This window comes from Pongo pygmaeus, chromosome X (assembly GCF_028885625.2).
Source record: "Pongo pygmaeus isolate AG05252 chromosome X, NHGRI_mPonPyg2-v2.0_pri, whole genome shotgun sequence".
NCBI classification, from domain to species: Eukaryota; Metazoa; Chordata; class Mammalia; order Primates; family Hominidae; genus Pongo; species Pongo pygmaeus.
Window position 1 is genome coordinate 15,763,903 of NC_072396.2, and position 13,125 is coordinate 15,777,027.

Here is a 13,125-nt window from a genome sequence, read left to right on the forward strand (position 1 = left end):
GAATAGAAAACTTCTTTACCTGTTGTCCTACTTAACCTCCTCTGCAAAATGGTAATGTAGACAAACTGTCCAGTGCCTAGAGACACTGACAGCAGAGTGAACTCTGATGTAGTTGGTATTTAATCTTTCTTTTTTTTTTTTTTTTTTTTTTTGACGGAATCTCACTCTGTCGCCCAGGCTGAAATGCAGTGGTGCAATCTCAGCTCACTGCAACCTCTGCCTCCCGGGTTTAGGCAGTTCTCTGCCTCAGCCTCCCAGGTAGGTGGAATTACAGGCGGATGCCACCACACCCGGCTAATTTTTGTATTTTTAGTAGAGACAGGGTTTCACCATCTTAGCCAGGCTGGTCTTGAACTCCTGACTTCGTGATCCACCCGCCTGGGCCTCCCAAAGTGCTGGGATTACAGGCGTGAGCCACCGCGCCCAGCCAGTATTAATCTTTCTAGAGCAAGTGGCTATATTTATGAAGACAAAGGACAGAGGAGCTAGGCCGTGTCCAGGATATCCAGGTCTACAAATCCTAGTCCTAGAAACATTTTTGATGGAAGAAAATAGGAAATGTGAAAACTTCTATAAACTATAGTCTCTACTAACAGTTGGAAAGTACCTGGTATTTCCAAGCTCGGATCTGCTAAGGAAGATCATAATTCTTCTGGTGAAGATTCAAATAAAAGAACAATGATTAATGATCCCTAGACTATTGAAAATAATCCTGGCCAGGCACAGTGGCTCACGCCTGAAATCCCTGCACTTTGGGAGGCTGAGGCGGGTGGATCACCTGAGGTCAGGAGTTCGAGACCAGCCTAGCCAACATGATGAAACCCCATCTCTACTAAAAATACAAAAAAATTAGCTGGGCATGGTGGCGTGCACCTGTAATCGCAGCTACTCAGGAGGCTGAAGCAGGAGAATTGCTAGAACCCGGGAGGCGGAGGTTGCAGTGAGCCGAGATCACGCCACTGCACTCCAGCCTGGGCAACAAGAGCAAAACTCCATCTAAAATAATAATAATAACAATAATAATAATCTAGACCAGTGGTACGCAAAGTGTGGTCCTCAGACCAGTACCATCAACATCACGTGGGAGCCTGCTAGACATGCAGAGTCACAGGTCCCATCCTAGACCTCCTGAATGAGAATCTGTATTTTAAGGAAATCCTCAAGTGAACTGATATGCATGTTAAATCTTAAGAAGCACTGATTTAGAAAGACTATTCCTAAAATGGTTAAAACCAAGCATTCTACTTGGAAGGTATATATGATGGAGTGGTTTCACAAAATGGAACTGGTGAGTGAAATAAGACCCTCCTCACTGAATGTTTCAGAAGATTCAGGGTTGGGGCCTTATAACATTAAGAGTGCACATTCTGATGGCCGGGTGCAGTGGCTCACACCTGTAATCCCAGCACTTTGGGAGGCCGAGGCGGGCGGATCACAAGGTCAAGAGATCGAGACCATCCTGGCTAACATGGTGAAACCCCATCTCTACTAAAAATACAAAAATTAGCTGGGTGTGGTGGTGCATGCCTGTAGTCCCAGCTACTCAGGAGGCTGAGGCAGAAAAATAGCTTGAACCCAGGAGGCAGAGGTTGCAGTGAGCCGAGATCGCACCACTGCACTCCAGCCTGGAGACAGAGTGAGACTCCATCTCAAAAAAAGAAAAAGAAAGTGCACATTCTGGGGTCAGATGGCTCAGAAACCTACCTAATTCTATTATGTAGCTAGCTGTGTGACCTTGTCAATGCTTTTCTTTTCCCATTTGTACCTGGCATAGCAACCAGCTACTACCATATAAAGTTCCCACTGCTCTAAAGTTTTAAAAATTCAGTGAGATTGATCTATGTTTCAAATTTAGCCCAGTGCCTGGCACACGTAAAGCTGAATAATTATAATTATCTTTAATATTCTTCAAGCACACAAATAATCAATATAGGCTCAGAAAATATTTTCTTACTGTATAGACATAGAGGTTCTCTTCTGAATTTCAGATGCTCGCCTTACCTCTTCTGGCATCAGTAGTTGCTCTTAATGCTCATGGTGGAAACGGGAATGAAGCAAATAAGAATGCAGAGCCACCTACTCCCTGATCTGGAGAACAGGCAAGCAACCTCACCATTTAGTCGGGTTTCTGAAACACTCTGTGTCCTCCCCTACTGACTCTGACTCAAGTCTTTTGAATTTGCCATCAGATTGTCTCCCAATATTACAAAGCAGAGTTTTGGTTTGCTCAATCATATGCTTATGCCAGGATAGAAATGGAAATTCAAGATTTTCGGGGTATAAACAAGGTTTTCTGGTTTTCTTTTTTTGAGATGAAGTCTCGCTCTGTCGCCCAGGCTGGAATGCAGCGGTGTGATCTCTGCTCATTGCAACCTCCGCCTCCCAGGTTCAAGTGATTCTCCTGCCTCAGCCTCCCAAGTAGCTGGAACTACAGGCGCCAGCCACCACACCTGGCTAATTTCTGTATTTTTAGTAGAGACAGGATTTCACCATGTTGGCCAGGCTGGTCTCAAACTCCTGACCTTGTGATCCACCCGCCTCAGCCTCCCAAAGTGCTGGGATTACAGGCGTGAGCCACCACGCCTGGCCGGTTTTCTGGTTATTTTCTTGTTATGTAAAATACAAAGCAACACTCTGGTTATATGTAAATGCCCTTTGGTTGTTAGTGAATATACACAGCATATAAAATCCCAGAAGACAGGTCAGTGACGGCAGGGCCTATCACCTCCCACAATGACACCTTCAATTAAAAAGAGAAAAGAAAACGGAAAAAATGCTACAGATGAGACAGGAAGGGGAGAGAATGTGCTTATGGGAGAGGAATGGATACCCAGCCCTTGGTTACCTTCACAGAGCAAGAGCGCCTGCTCCACGCTGCTTTTTGGAGCCGCCAGATCAAGCGCACTTTTGCCCTGAGCATTTCTACGCTTCAGGTTAGCTCCGTAGTCGGTTAGTAGGTGGATGACCTCCACATTGGACTGCCTCGCCGCAGCATGGAGTGGGGTGTCCAGCCACTGGCCATGGTCGACACTGGCTCCTTAACAAAACAGATGGCCACAATTCAACACTAAATCGTAATGTAAAGCACAATGAGCTTCAAATATAGTCATTGCATATAAAGACATTTTAAGTACCATGACATATTTGACAAATCTTTGAAAATAAGCAACTTAAGCCTAGAACCTCAGCAATGCCTACTAAGACTACTTGAAATTCTTTGGTGAGAAAAGTGAATATAGATATTTTTAGTCATTTTAAATACTTGCTTTCCCATACAAACTGTGTGGCATACAAAATAAAGTATTTGAGGCTCCTGTTACATAGTTATTATGTTTTGGGGCAAAAGATAAAGCTAAGTTTATTTAGTATTTATATCATTTGGGGCTCAAAAAATGATTTCTGAACTTACTATAGAGAATAGTAAATGACGGGAAATAAAAAAGATAAAAACTTCCTCAAGATAAAAATTCACAACTAAAGGTTTTTACTACAATCTCCACCTTTATGTCAGGGGCTAAGTTTGTTGAATCTTTAACCAAAGAATAGTTTCAAGATATTTCATTTTTCCAGCTGGGCACAGTGGCTCACACCTGTAATCCCAGCACTTTGGGAGGCTGAGGCGGGTGGATCACCTGAGGTCAGGAGTTCGAGACCAGCCTGGCCAACATGGTAAAACCCTGTCTCTACTAAAAATACAATAAATTAGCCAGGTGTGGTGGTGTGCGCCTGTAATCCCAGCTACTCCAGAGGCTGGGGCAGGAGAATCACTTGAACCCTGGAGGTAGAGGTTGCAGTGTGCTGAGGTCGCGCCATTGCACTCCAACCTGGGCAATAAGAGCGAAATTTCATCTCGAAAAAAAAAAGATATTTCATTTTTCCACGGACTCTCGGTTTCTGTATATGCCTTTTAGAATTGCTTTTAAAATGACTAGATACTGTAGCAGGATAGATACAAACTAGCCTGTAGCAAATGTCTGTTGTTTTTACTGTCCAGCATCTTCCTGGCAAGCATACCTAGATTTCCTGAAGGGAAACCACCCTCTTGTGAGTTTCAGTTCTTGTGTTTCCAGTGAAGCCTAATAAATGCAGAGTAGGCTGAAATCTAGGCCTAAACTAATCAATATATTGTATTCCCTTGGCCCCCATGAGGGGTTCAAAGATGGGCATGTGACTTAAAAAGAGCCAATGCTCTTTCTTGCTGTGTACGGATAAGGAGGGCTGTAAACCCAGGTATTGCTGGCAGCTATCTTGTGACAACCAGGGAGAACAATACCAGGTAAATGGAGTTAACATCAAAGGAAGCAGGACTGAGAAATACAGACACTCATTTCTCTAGAGAAGTTTTGTTTTTAGCATTCAAACATAAAATGCTAACCGAATATTTTTCAACCATGACAAGAACTTCATCTTTGAAGCTATAGAAAATCAACAAAGTTAACAGGTTTCTTCATGAAAATAATTTTGGAAATTACCTAATTCTAGAAGTTTCTTCACACAGTCTACCCTCTGGTAGGTGCAGGCTACATATAGGGGAGTTCCGAGCTGAGGCACCTCATGGTCAATGTTAACATTATTTGCCAGCAGGATCTCCATGCACTCTCTGTGACCTGGTGGAACACAAGATACCCTCACTCAAGTAAGGGACATATTAAATATTAACAGAATTACAGCATTGCTTATCTGAAATGGGCTTTAGAAATAACCTAGGTTGGCCGGGTGTGGTGGCTCACGCCTGTAATCTCAGCTTTTTGGGAGGCCGAGACGGGCGGATTACCTGAGGTCAGGAGTTCGAGACCAGCCTGGCCAACATGGTGAAACCCCATCTCTACTAAAAATACAAAAATTAGCTGGGTGTGGTGGCACACACCCATAATCCCAGCTACTCGGGAAGCTGAGGCATGAGAATCGCTTGAACCCTGGAGGTGGAGGTTACAGTGAGCCGAGATAGCGCCACTGCACTCCAGCCTGGCCGACAAAGCGAGACTCTGTCTCAAAATAAATAAATAAATAAATTAATTAAATAACCTAGATCTCTTTTTGCAGCAGAAAAACATTTTTGTGTTTGTTTTTGGAAATCTTAGGTAGAAACCACCAAAATAATACCAATAAAAAGAGGAGCATGCCCATGCTTCCCCACTCCAGCTCCTCTTTACAGCCCGAGTTAACTTTAACTAAACTAAGGACTCCAAGTAGCACAGTTGAAATCACTCTCCAGAATGATGCCACCATTTTACAAATGGAAGTGACAAGACCCAGAGGGACAAACTACTAGGCCTATTATTACTCTGAAAAGCTAGTGCTCAAACCCAAGAGAACCCTGTCCCCTCTCCATTGCAAATCTCTCATTCTCTTCTTTATCCATGCGTATGAGATTGGATATATGGCCTGCAACCTTATTTTGGTTAGTCTGGAAAATACCTATGAGAAAGAATAAAGAAGTCTTAAGTATAGAATATATTTAAATACACTTTCATATTCAGTGGCTAACAACAACTATGTAAGCAAGCATTCTCTTTTGAGAGTTTGCCCAATAAATACATGGACATGATAAATTTGCAACCTGTGAATGCTTTGTTCAGGAGAGAGTGCTTCTGAGGTATTGATGGGAGCTTACAAAGAGTTAGTTCTCTTTGAAGATTTAAATATCTCCCTAAAAAATCGTGTCATTACTAATTAATTTAGCCAACCTATTTTTTGTAGATAACATAAAAGTAAGCTTCATTTTAGACCTACCTGATTTATCACAAATTCTAAATTAAGTATAAATATGCATTAAAATGTACAAATCAGGACTGTCGATTCAAACTATTTGTTCACATAATTAAATATTATACCTGAATTACAGCATCAATATGTCAAGGTATTGACTCAAACTATGACTCAGCTTGTTCATAGAGGTTTAGAGCTATAAGAATCCAGAAATAATATCTAGTAAGCCCCTAAAACTACTTGGAAAATACAGGGTATTTAATATACATTTTTGAATAATTCTTGTCTTTTTTTTGAAGAACAAGAAACAGCCTAGTTTGAGTTAAATTTAAATATTCTCAGAAAGTTTTAAAAATGAATACAGAAAAGTTAAATAGCACTAATACAAGTGTATAAAATAATGAATTTGCTAATCATGCTTACATTCTGCGGATATTTATCATTAACATGCTTTTACAATACAGAAAAATATACAGAGACACACAAATTATGTGTTTATTATGAGCATATATATGTTTTATAGGCACACAGATACCAAAAGCTCCAAATATAATCAGTCAAGCACTGCAGACATACTTAATTAATTCAAACCATTCCCAGTACTTATCAGCTTTTAAACATTTGTATGGAAATACAAATAATATTAATTTTTGCTTCAAAAATTTACTTCAAATCAATATTAAATTTTTAATAAAGACTTTTTGTAATACCAGCACTTTGGAAGGCTGATGCGGGTGGATCACCTGAGGTCAGGAGTTTGAGACCAGCCTGGCCAACGTGATGAAACTCTGTCTCTACTAAAAAATACAAAAATTAGCTGGGCACTGTGACAGGTGCCTGTAATCTCAGCTACTTGGGAGGCTGAGGCAGGAGAATTGCTTGAACCCAGGAGGCGGAGGTTGCAGTGAGCCGAGATTGTGCGATTGCACTCCAGCCTGTGAGACAGAGCAAGACTCTGTCTCAAAAAATAAAAAAATAAAAACAAAAAAAAAGACTTATATGGCTGAGCACGGTGGCTCATGCCCGTAATCCCAGCACTTTGGGAGGCCAAGTCAGGTGGATCACCTGAGGTCAGGAGTTCGAGACCAGAGTGGCCAACATGGTGAAACCCGGTCTCTACTAAAAATACAAAAATTAGTCAACTGTGGTGGTGGGCACCTGTAATCCCAGCTACTGGGGAGGCTGAGGCAGGAGAATCGCTTGAACCCGGGAGCCAGAGATTGCAATGAGCAGAAATCGTGCCACTGCACTCCAGCCTGGGCAATAGCATGAGACTCTGTTTAAAAAAAAAAAAAAGAAAGAAAGAAAGACATTTATATCATTTCCAAAGTAGTTCATTACTCTACAACTTAAAGGACTTACATGATGTTTGGGAAATGACTAACATCAACTATTAATTAATAAATATGTATTAAATACATTTAGAACATAAAATACATAGATAAATTTAGATTTGGGTCTTTTGCATCATTTAAACTAAACCACTGGAAAAAATTGGCAAGTGACATGTTTAATAATCTGGAACAAATCTTTCACTTTTGCTTTTTGAAATAAAATATTTCATCTCCAATTACACCAGCAAAGATCGCTATTCTAGAGTATTTTAACTTCACCATTATATTTCTGATCTCAGTATAAGAGAACAACTCCCTCACCTGCTATTATCAAAATGTTACTCTTTGGGTGTAACCTTTGACAAATGGCCTCCTTTCAGTGGCATCTTCTTGTTCAGGTCTAGTCTGTGCATACAGTCTTTAAATTCCTTAAATTTACTATTTTCCTTCACGTGGAAATTAACTGACAACACAGGAGTCTAGAGTCAGCTTCAAGATTACCAATGCTATACTTTGGAAAGTTGCAGCCTTTTCTTTTCAATAACTATGACCTTGAAGTCATCAGCCCATCTAGATTGTGTAACTTATTATGAACAGTTACATTTACTATTCCATTAGAGATAGTATCAGCCTTGGCTTTCAGATACTTTCATAGTTTATTTTAGGTTAGTGGTTGGTATTTTATGGGCTTTAGAGGATAAGCTATTCTTGCCTACTAAGGACAGAGACATAAGCATAGTACAATTCAGGGAAGTCAGAACTACTGCCTTGGCTGTACCAGCTGCCACCAAAACACCAGCAAAGAGGCTCTGGAAAGGCCTGCCAATAGACCATCCACAGGAAATGGGAAATTGGAGTCAGGAAAGCATTCCGAAGTTATAAGTAGGGCTCTTTTGTGCCACACTGGTATTTCCGGAAGATTTAGGCAAATTGAAGTTACTGCTGTGGGATTTCTAGGCCACACATATTCTAACGGTGAGGAAGATCAGGGTCACCCTTGAATGACTAACACTAGACCATTGATTCATACAGACTGGAGTGAGCCCATCAATGTTTCACATGCATTGTGGTGGCTCGTTTACCTCTCTTCACTGCCTCATGGATGGGTGAGGCCAGGTGCACCTCGAACTGGGCCTTGGCTCCGAACTCCAGCAGCACATTGACACATGCAGCACTGCCGCTGCAGCAAGCATTGAAGAGGGGTGTGGCTCCGTGAACTGTCACTCCATTGACCTAATGATGGGCAAAGAGAGACCCAGAGAATTTGTTATTTCATTCTCACCATCTCCAAGTATGTCTTCCTATGTATTTGCCTAGAGGAATTCCCCACGCTGGTGAATGAGTGAGGGAACTCCACATCTTTACAGTATTATGAAACCTCATGAAGTTATTGGGTGGATCGAGCGAGTTACTATATGTTAAACACTTAAAACATTACGTGTCACCCAGTAAGCACTCAATAAGCATTTGCAACAACAATTGTTTCCATTTTCCATTTTCCATTAATATGACTCCCCTCTGAATCATGAACAAACATGGCAGGAACCAAAAGCACTGGAGAAATCAGCTAGCTGTGGTCCCAAAATCCATGCTTACAAAATCCTTGGCAATTCTCCACAGATCTACTGTCTTTCTGCCACAACTTCCTCTCTGGTCTACTATAATCCACGCAAATTACGCATGCCAGCTGTTACTTCTAGAGATAGCATGACCAAGCCAAAGGGACATAGAAAATAGCCATCAACATTTTCTTAATCCAGTCTATCATTGTTGGACATTTGGGTTGGTTCCACAGGAAGGAACATCACACACCGGGGACTGTTGTGGGGTGGGGGGAGCGGGGAGGGATAGCATTAGGATGTAAATGACGAGTTAATGGGTGCAGCACACCAACATGGCACATGTATACATATGTAACAAACCTGCACGTTGTGCACATGTACTCTAAAACTTAAAGTATAATAAAAAATAAAAATAAACACAATAAAAAGATTAAATAAAAAAAAGAAAAGAAAATAGCCATCAACATGGTGTCTGCAACCATCTTTGGTACCTTGTAGGGATGTGGGAAGCACATGAGAACCAGCAGGGCTGGGAGACATCTTTGTGTATCAGCAATAGATTGGAAAGAACATCGAGAACCGCAGGAGTGGTAGGGAGCCTCTGATGCCATTGAAATATAGGACAGTCAAGTTTGTGATGTGAAACAATTTTGCTTCAACAACTAAGGATGCATGCTTGTGATAATCAGGATTCTAAATGTCCTTGCTTTGGACACAAAAAAAGACTTGTTTCCAGAGTTGCAATATAACCCATGAAACAGGGTCTTGCTCTGCTATCCAGGCTGGAGTGCAGTGTCATGATCATAGCTCACTGCAGCCTCGAATTCCTAGGCTCAAATGATTCTCCTGCCTCAGCCTCCTGAGCAGCTGGGACTACAGGCGTGCACCACCATGACCCACAAATTTAGAAAAACTATTTGTAGACAAGATCTAGCTATGTTGCCCAGGCTGGTCTCAAACTCCTGGGCAAACTCCTCAAATGATCCTCCTGCCTCAGCCTGCCAAAGGGCAGGGATTACAGGTGTGAGCCACCACACCCAGCCTAACCCCCATTAAACTGGAAAGTTAAAGATAAGATGTTAAGATGGCAGAGACAGACAAGGTCAGAGGAAAATGTGTGTAAATTCATATTGCTAGGGGTTTCTATATTTTTACTAAAAAATATTTGGTAGGACTAGTTTGATTTGTGTTTTACTAAGTTTCTTCCTCACCCTCAGTCTAGGAAGTTGTCTTCTTATGTGATTTCCTATAAATTTCTCTCTTAGTTCACGTCAACAAACATTTATTGAGCATCTACTAGGTGCTAATGTTTTGGAAACAATGATAAGACAATTGCCTCTCCTTGGGTAAGCTGAACAATTGCCTTTCCTTGAGTAGGCTGAATTCTATTAGGAAAGACAAACACAAAAAGAATTTTTTTTTATTTTTTTATTTTTTAGACAGAGTCTTGCTCTCTTGCCAGGCTGGAGTGCAGTGGTGTGATCTCGGCTCACTGCAACCTCCGCCTCCTGGGTTCAAGAGATTCTGCTGCCTTAGGCTCCCAAGAAGCTGGGACTACAGGCGCGTGCCACCATGCCCAGCTAGTTTTTGTATTTTTAGTAGAGACAGGGTTTCACCATGTTGGCCAGGATGGTCTTGATCTCTTGATCTCGTGATCCACCTGCCTCGCCCTCCCAAAGTGCTGGGATTATAGGCGTGAGCCACTGTGCCTGGCCAAAAAGAAATCATTTTGAAAATATAATAAATAATTTAGATGACTATGGGAATAGGACAAAGGAGAGGATAGACTTGGGAAAAACTTAGAAAGTAAAATTAGCAGGATTTTTAAATTAATTAGATAGGGAGATGAAAGAAATAAGATGACTCTCAGGTTTGCAGCTTGGGAAACCAAGAGGATGTTTCACCAGGCCTCTGAAACTAGGAACCCAAGATGAGGAGCAGGTCCCAGAGGGAAGAACATGATAAGCTCAGTTACAGATGTACTGAGTTTGAGGTATTCATGAGACTGCCAATTGTGGGGGACTTTCTACTGATGGACCAACTTTCTCTTATTTCATTTCTCATTCTGATTTAAATGTTAAATGGTGTGCTACAGTATTTATTGGCTGTTTCTTTATAAAATTGACAAAGACAAGGAAACATGTCTTATTCTTCTCTTTGTGCCCAACAAAACCTCCTCTCTGACCTGATATTGTCAGCAGTCTGCCTGTGACTCCAGTCATCTAGCTTGAGAGGAAATGGCTCTCACACAGCCTTCCTTCATCATTACCCATGAGCTGACTGAGTGGTAACTTAGAGAAGCACTACCTAATGAAAATGCACGACCACTTGGCAGGGCACGGTGGCTCACACCTATAATCCCAGAACTTTGGGAGGCCAAGGCGGGTGGATCACCTGAGGTCAGGAGTCTGAAACCAGCATCACTGTTTTCACTAAAAATACAAAAATTACTGCACTAAAAATACAAAAATTAGCTGGACGTGGTGGCGGGCATCTGTAATCCCAGTTACTCAGGAGGCTGAGGCAGGGGAATCGTTCGAATCTGGGAAGTGGAGGTTGCAGTGAGCTGAGATTGTGCCACTGCACTCCAGCTTGGGCAACAGTGTTAGTGAGACTCTGTCTAAAATAAACAGATGGAAAAAAAAACGAAAAAAGAAAATGCACGACCATGACGGCATCAGGAAAATTAGTTTTCACAAGGAAGACTTTTATATTCAGTTCTACATGTAGAAACCCAATTTCCATATAAAATGTTTTAAATTGTCATTAAGCACTTAAAAACATTGCAGCTCATAAAGTAAATAATGCAAGGACTGAGTTAAACAACAAAATTAGAAACAAGGAACATCCGGCAACTAAATACAGAAGATTTTTAGAAGTTGTGATTTTATGATTCTATTCTGTATCTATACAGAATAGATTCTTTAATGATTCTATATCTGTATTATATATTGCACCTCAGTCACCCTTTGAAAAAAGTTTGGAGATAAATTTAAAATAAGATAAAGTTCAATTCTGTAGGTTTCCTCCAATGTATTATTTATTAAAAGCTCGTTTATTTTGATAATTTTGCTCAATAAAAATAGTTGTTCATTTAAGGTGTTGAATTAAGAGTGTTTTCCATTGTTCTTTAAAATCTTGTTATTAAGCCTCATACAGTGTTAATGGGATTATAAATTAGTACAACCATTATGGGGAACAGTTTGGAGGTTCATCAGAAAACTAAAAATAGAGATGCCATATGATCCAACAATCTTACTGCTGGGTATATACCCAGAAGAAAGGAAAACAGTATATCCAAGAGATATCCGCACTCCCATGCCTGATGCAGCACTGTTCACAATTGCGAAGACCTGAAAGCAACCCAAGTGTCCATCAACAGATGAATGCATAAAGAAAACATGGTACAAGGCCGGGCACAGTGGCTCACGCCTGTAATCCCAGCACTTTGGGAGGCCGAGGCGGGCGGATCACAAGGTCAGGAGATCGAGACCATCCTGGCTAACACAGTGAAACTCCGTCTCTACTAAAAATACAAAAATTAGCCGGGCGTGGCGGTGTGTGCTTGTAGTCCCAGCTGCTGGGGAGGCTGAGGCAGGAGAATGGCGTGAACCCGGGAGGCAGAGCTTGCAGTGAGCGGAGATTGTGCCACTGCACTCCAGCCTGGGCGACAGAGCGAGACTCCGTCTCAAAAAAAAAAAAAAAAAAAAACATGGTACAATAAAGATTTCTTAAGGTCAGCAACACAGTTTTAAAATGTTCCTGTGAGTTGCCATGTCTGAATATTTACACACAGGGGTGTAAGCTGAAGAGAGAGGAGTAGCCTAAATGATGGAATACGGACATGGATAGAACCAGCCCAGCCCATACCCACAGTGGGTAAGCCATCTGGAAGGTAAACTATCATTAAACATTAACAGATGCATCTGGCCAGACAGACCTAAGTGGGCAGGGGCAGTACTCACGTGTGCACCATTTTCCAATAAGGCTTTGGCACAGGCCACGTGACCTCCAAGGCATGCCTCGTGGAGAGAAGACACCCGGTTAATTGTCACGAGGTTCACATTGACACCCTATAATTTAGAAAGAAGAGAGTTTATTTACTTTTTACAGACTGGGGTCTCACTATGTTGCCCAGGCTGGTCTCAAACTCCTGGCCTCAAGTGATCTTCCTGCTTCAGCATCCTGAGTAGCTGGGATTTCAAGTGCAAGCCACCAAGCCCAGCGGAAGAGAGTGAAATACTGCATTAGTGATAGCAATGAAAACAATGTTGTTTCGCATGTTTCTGACATTTTCAGTCTGTGGGTGTAATATTAGCACCATAGAGAGAGAAGTAGAAGTTACCATCAGGGGAGCCTAAAGACAGCGTGAGAGCCTCACATTCATTTATCCAAAAAAATGTTAATTCCACATTCTGGAGCAGGTAATGGACTAGGACCTGGGTCTTCAAAACTTATGACATGGGTCTCTCTTCTCCCAGAGCCTACTGGGGAGGCAGAAATGAAAGAACAAAGAGCAA

The 13,125-nt window shown here is 41.6% G+C and overlaps 1 protein-coding gene across 2 annotated transcripts in view; it reads right to left on the bottom strand.

Annotated features, from left to right (window-relative positions):
• Nucleotides 1-13,125, bottom strand: part of ASB11 (ankyrin repeat and SOCS box containing 11) — a 32,515-nt gene that overhangs the window by 1,957 nt on the left and 17,433 nt on the right. For both annotated transcript variants that reach the window (XM_054472108.2, XM_054472109.2), the window contains exons 3-6: nt 12,571-12,678; nt 8,126-8,276; nt 4,473-4,607; nt 2,846-3,037 (exon numbers count right to left, since the gene is read on the bottom strand). In XM_054472108.2, the coding sequence (XP_054328083.1) occupies nt 2,846-3,037; nt 4,473-4,607; nt 8,126-8,276; nt 12,571-12,678 (586 nt within the window). The remainder of the gene's footprint in view (nt 1-2,845; nt 3,038-4,472; nt 4,608-8,125; nt 8,277-12,570; nt 12,679-13,125) is intronic.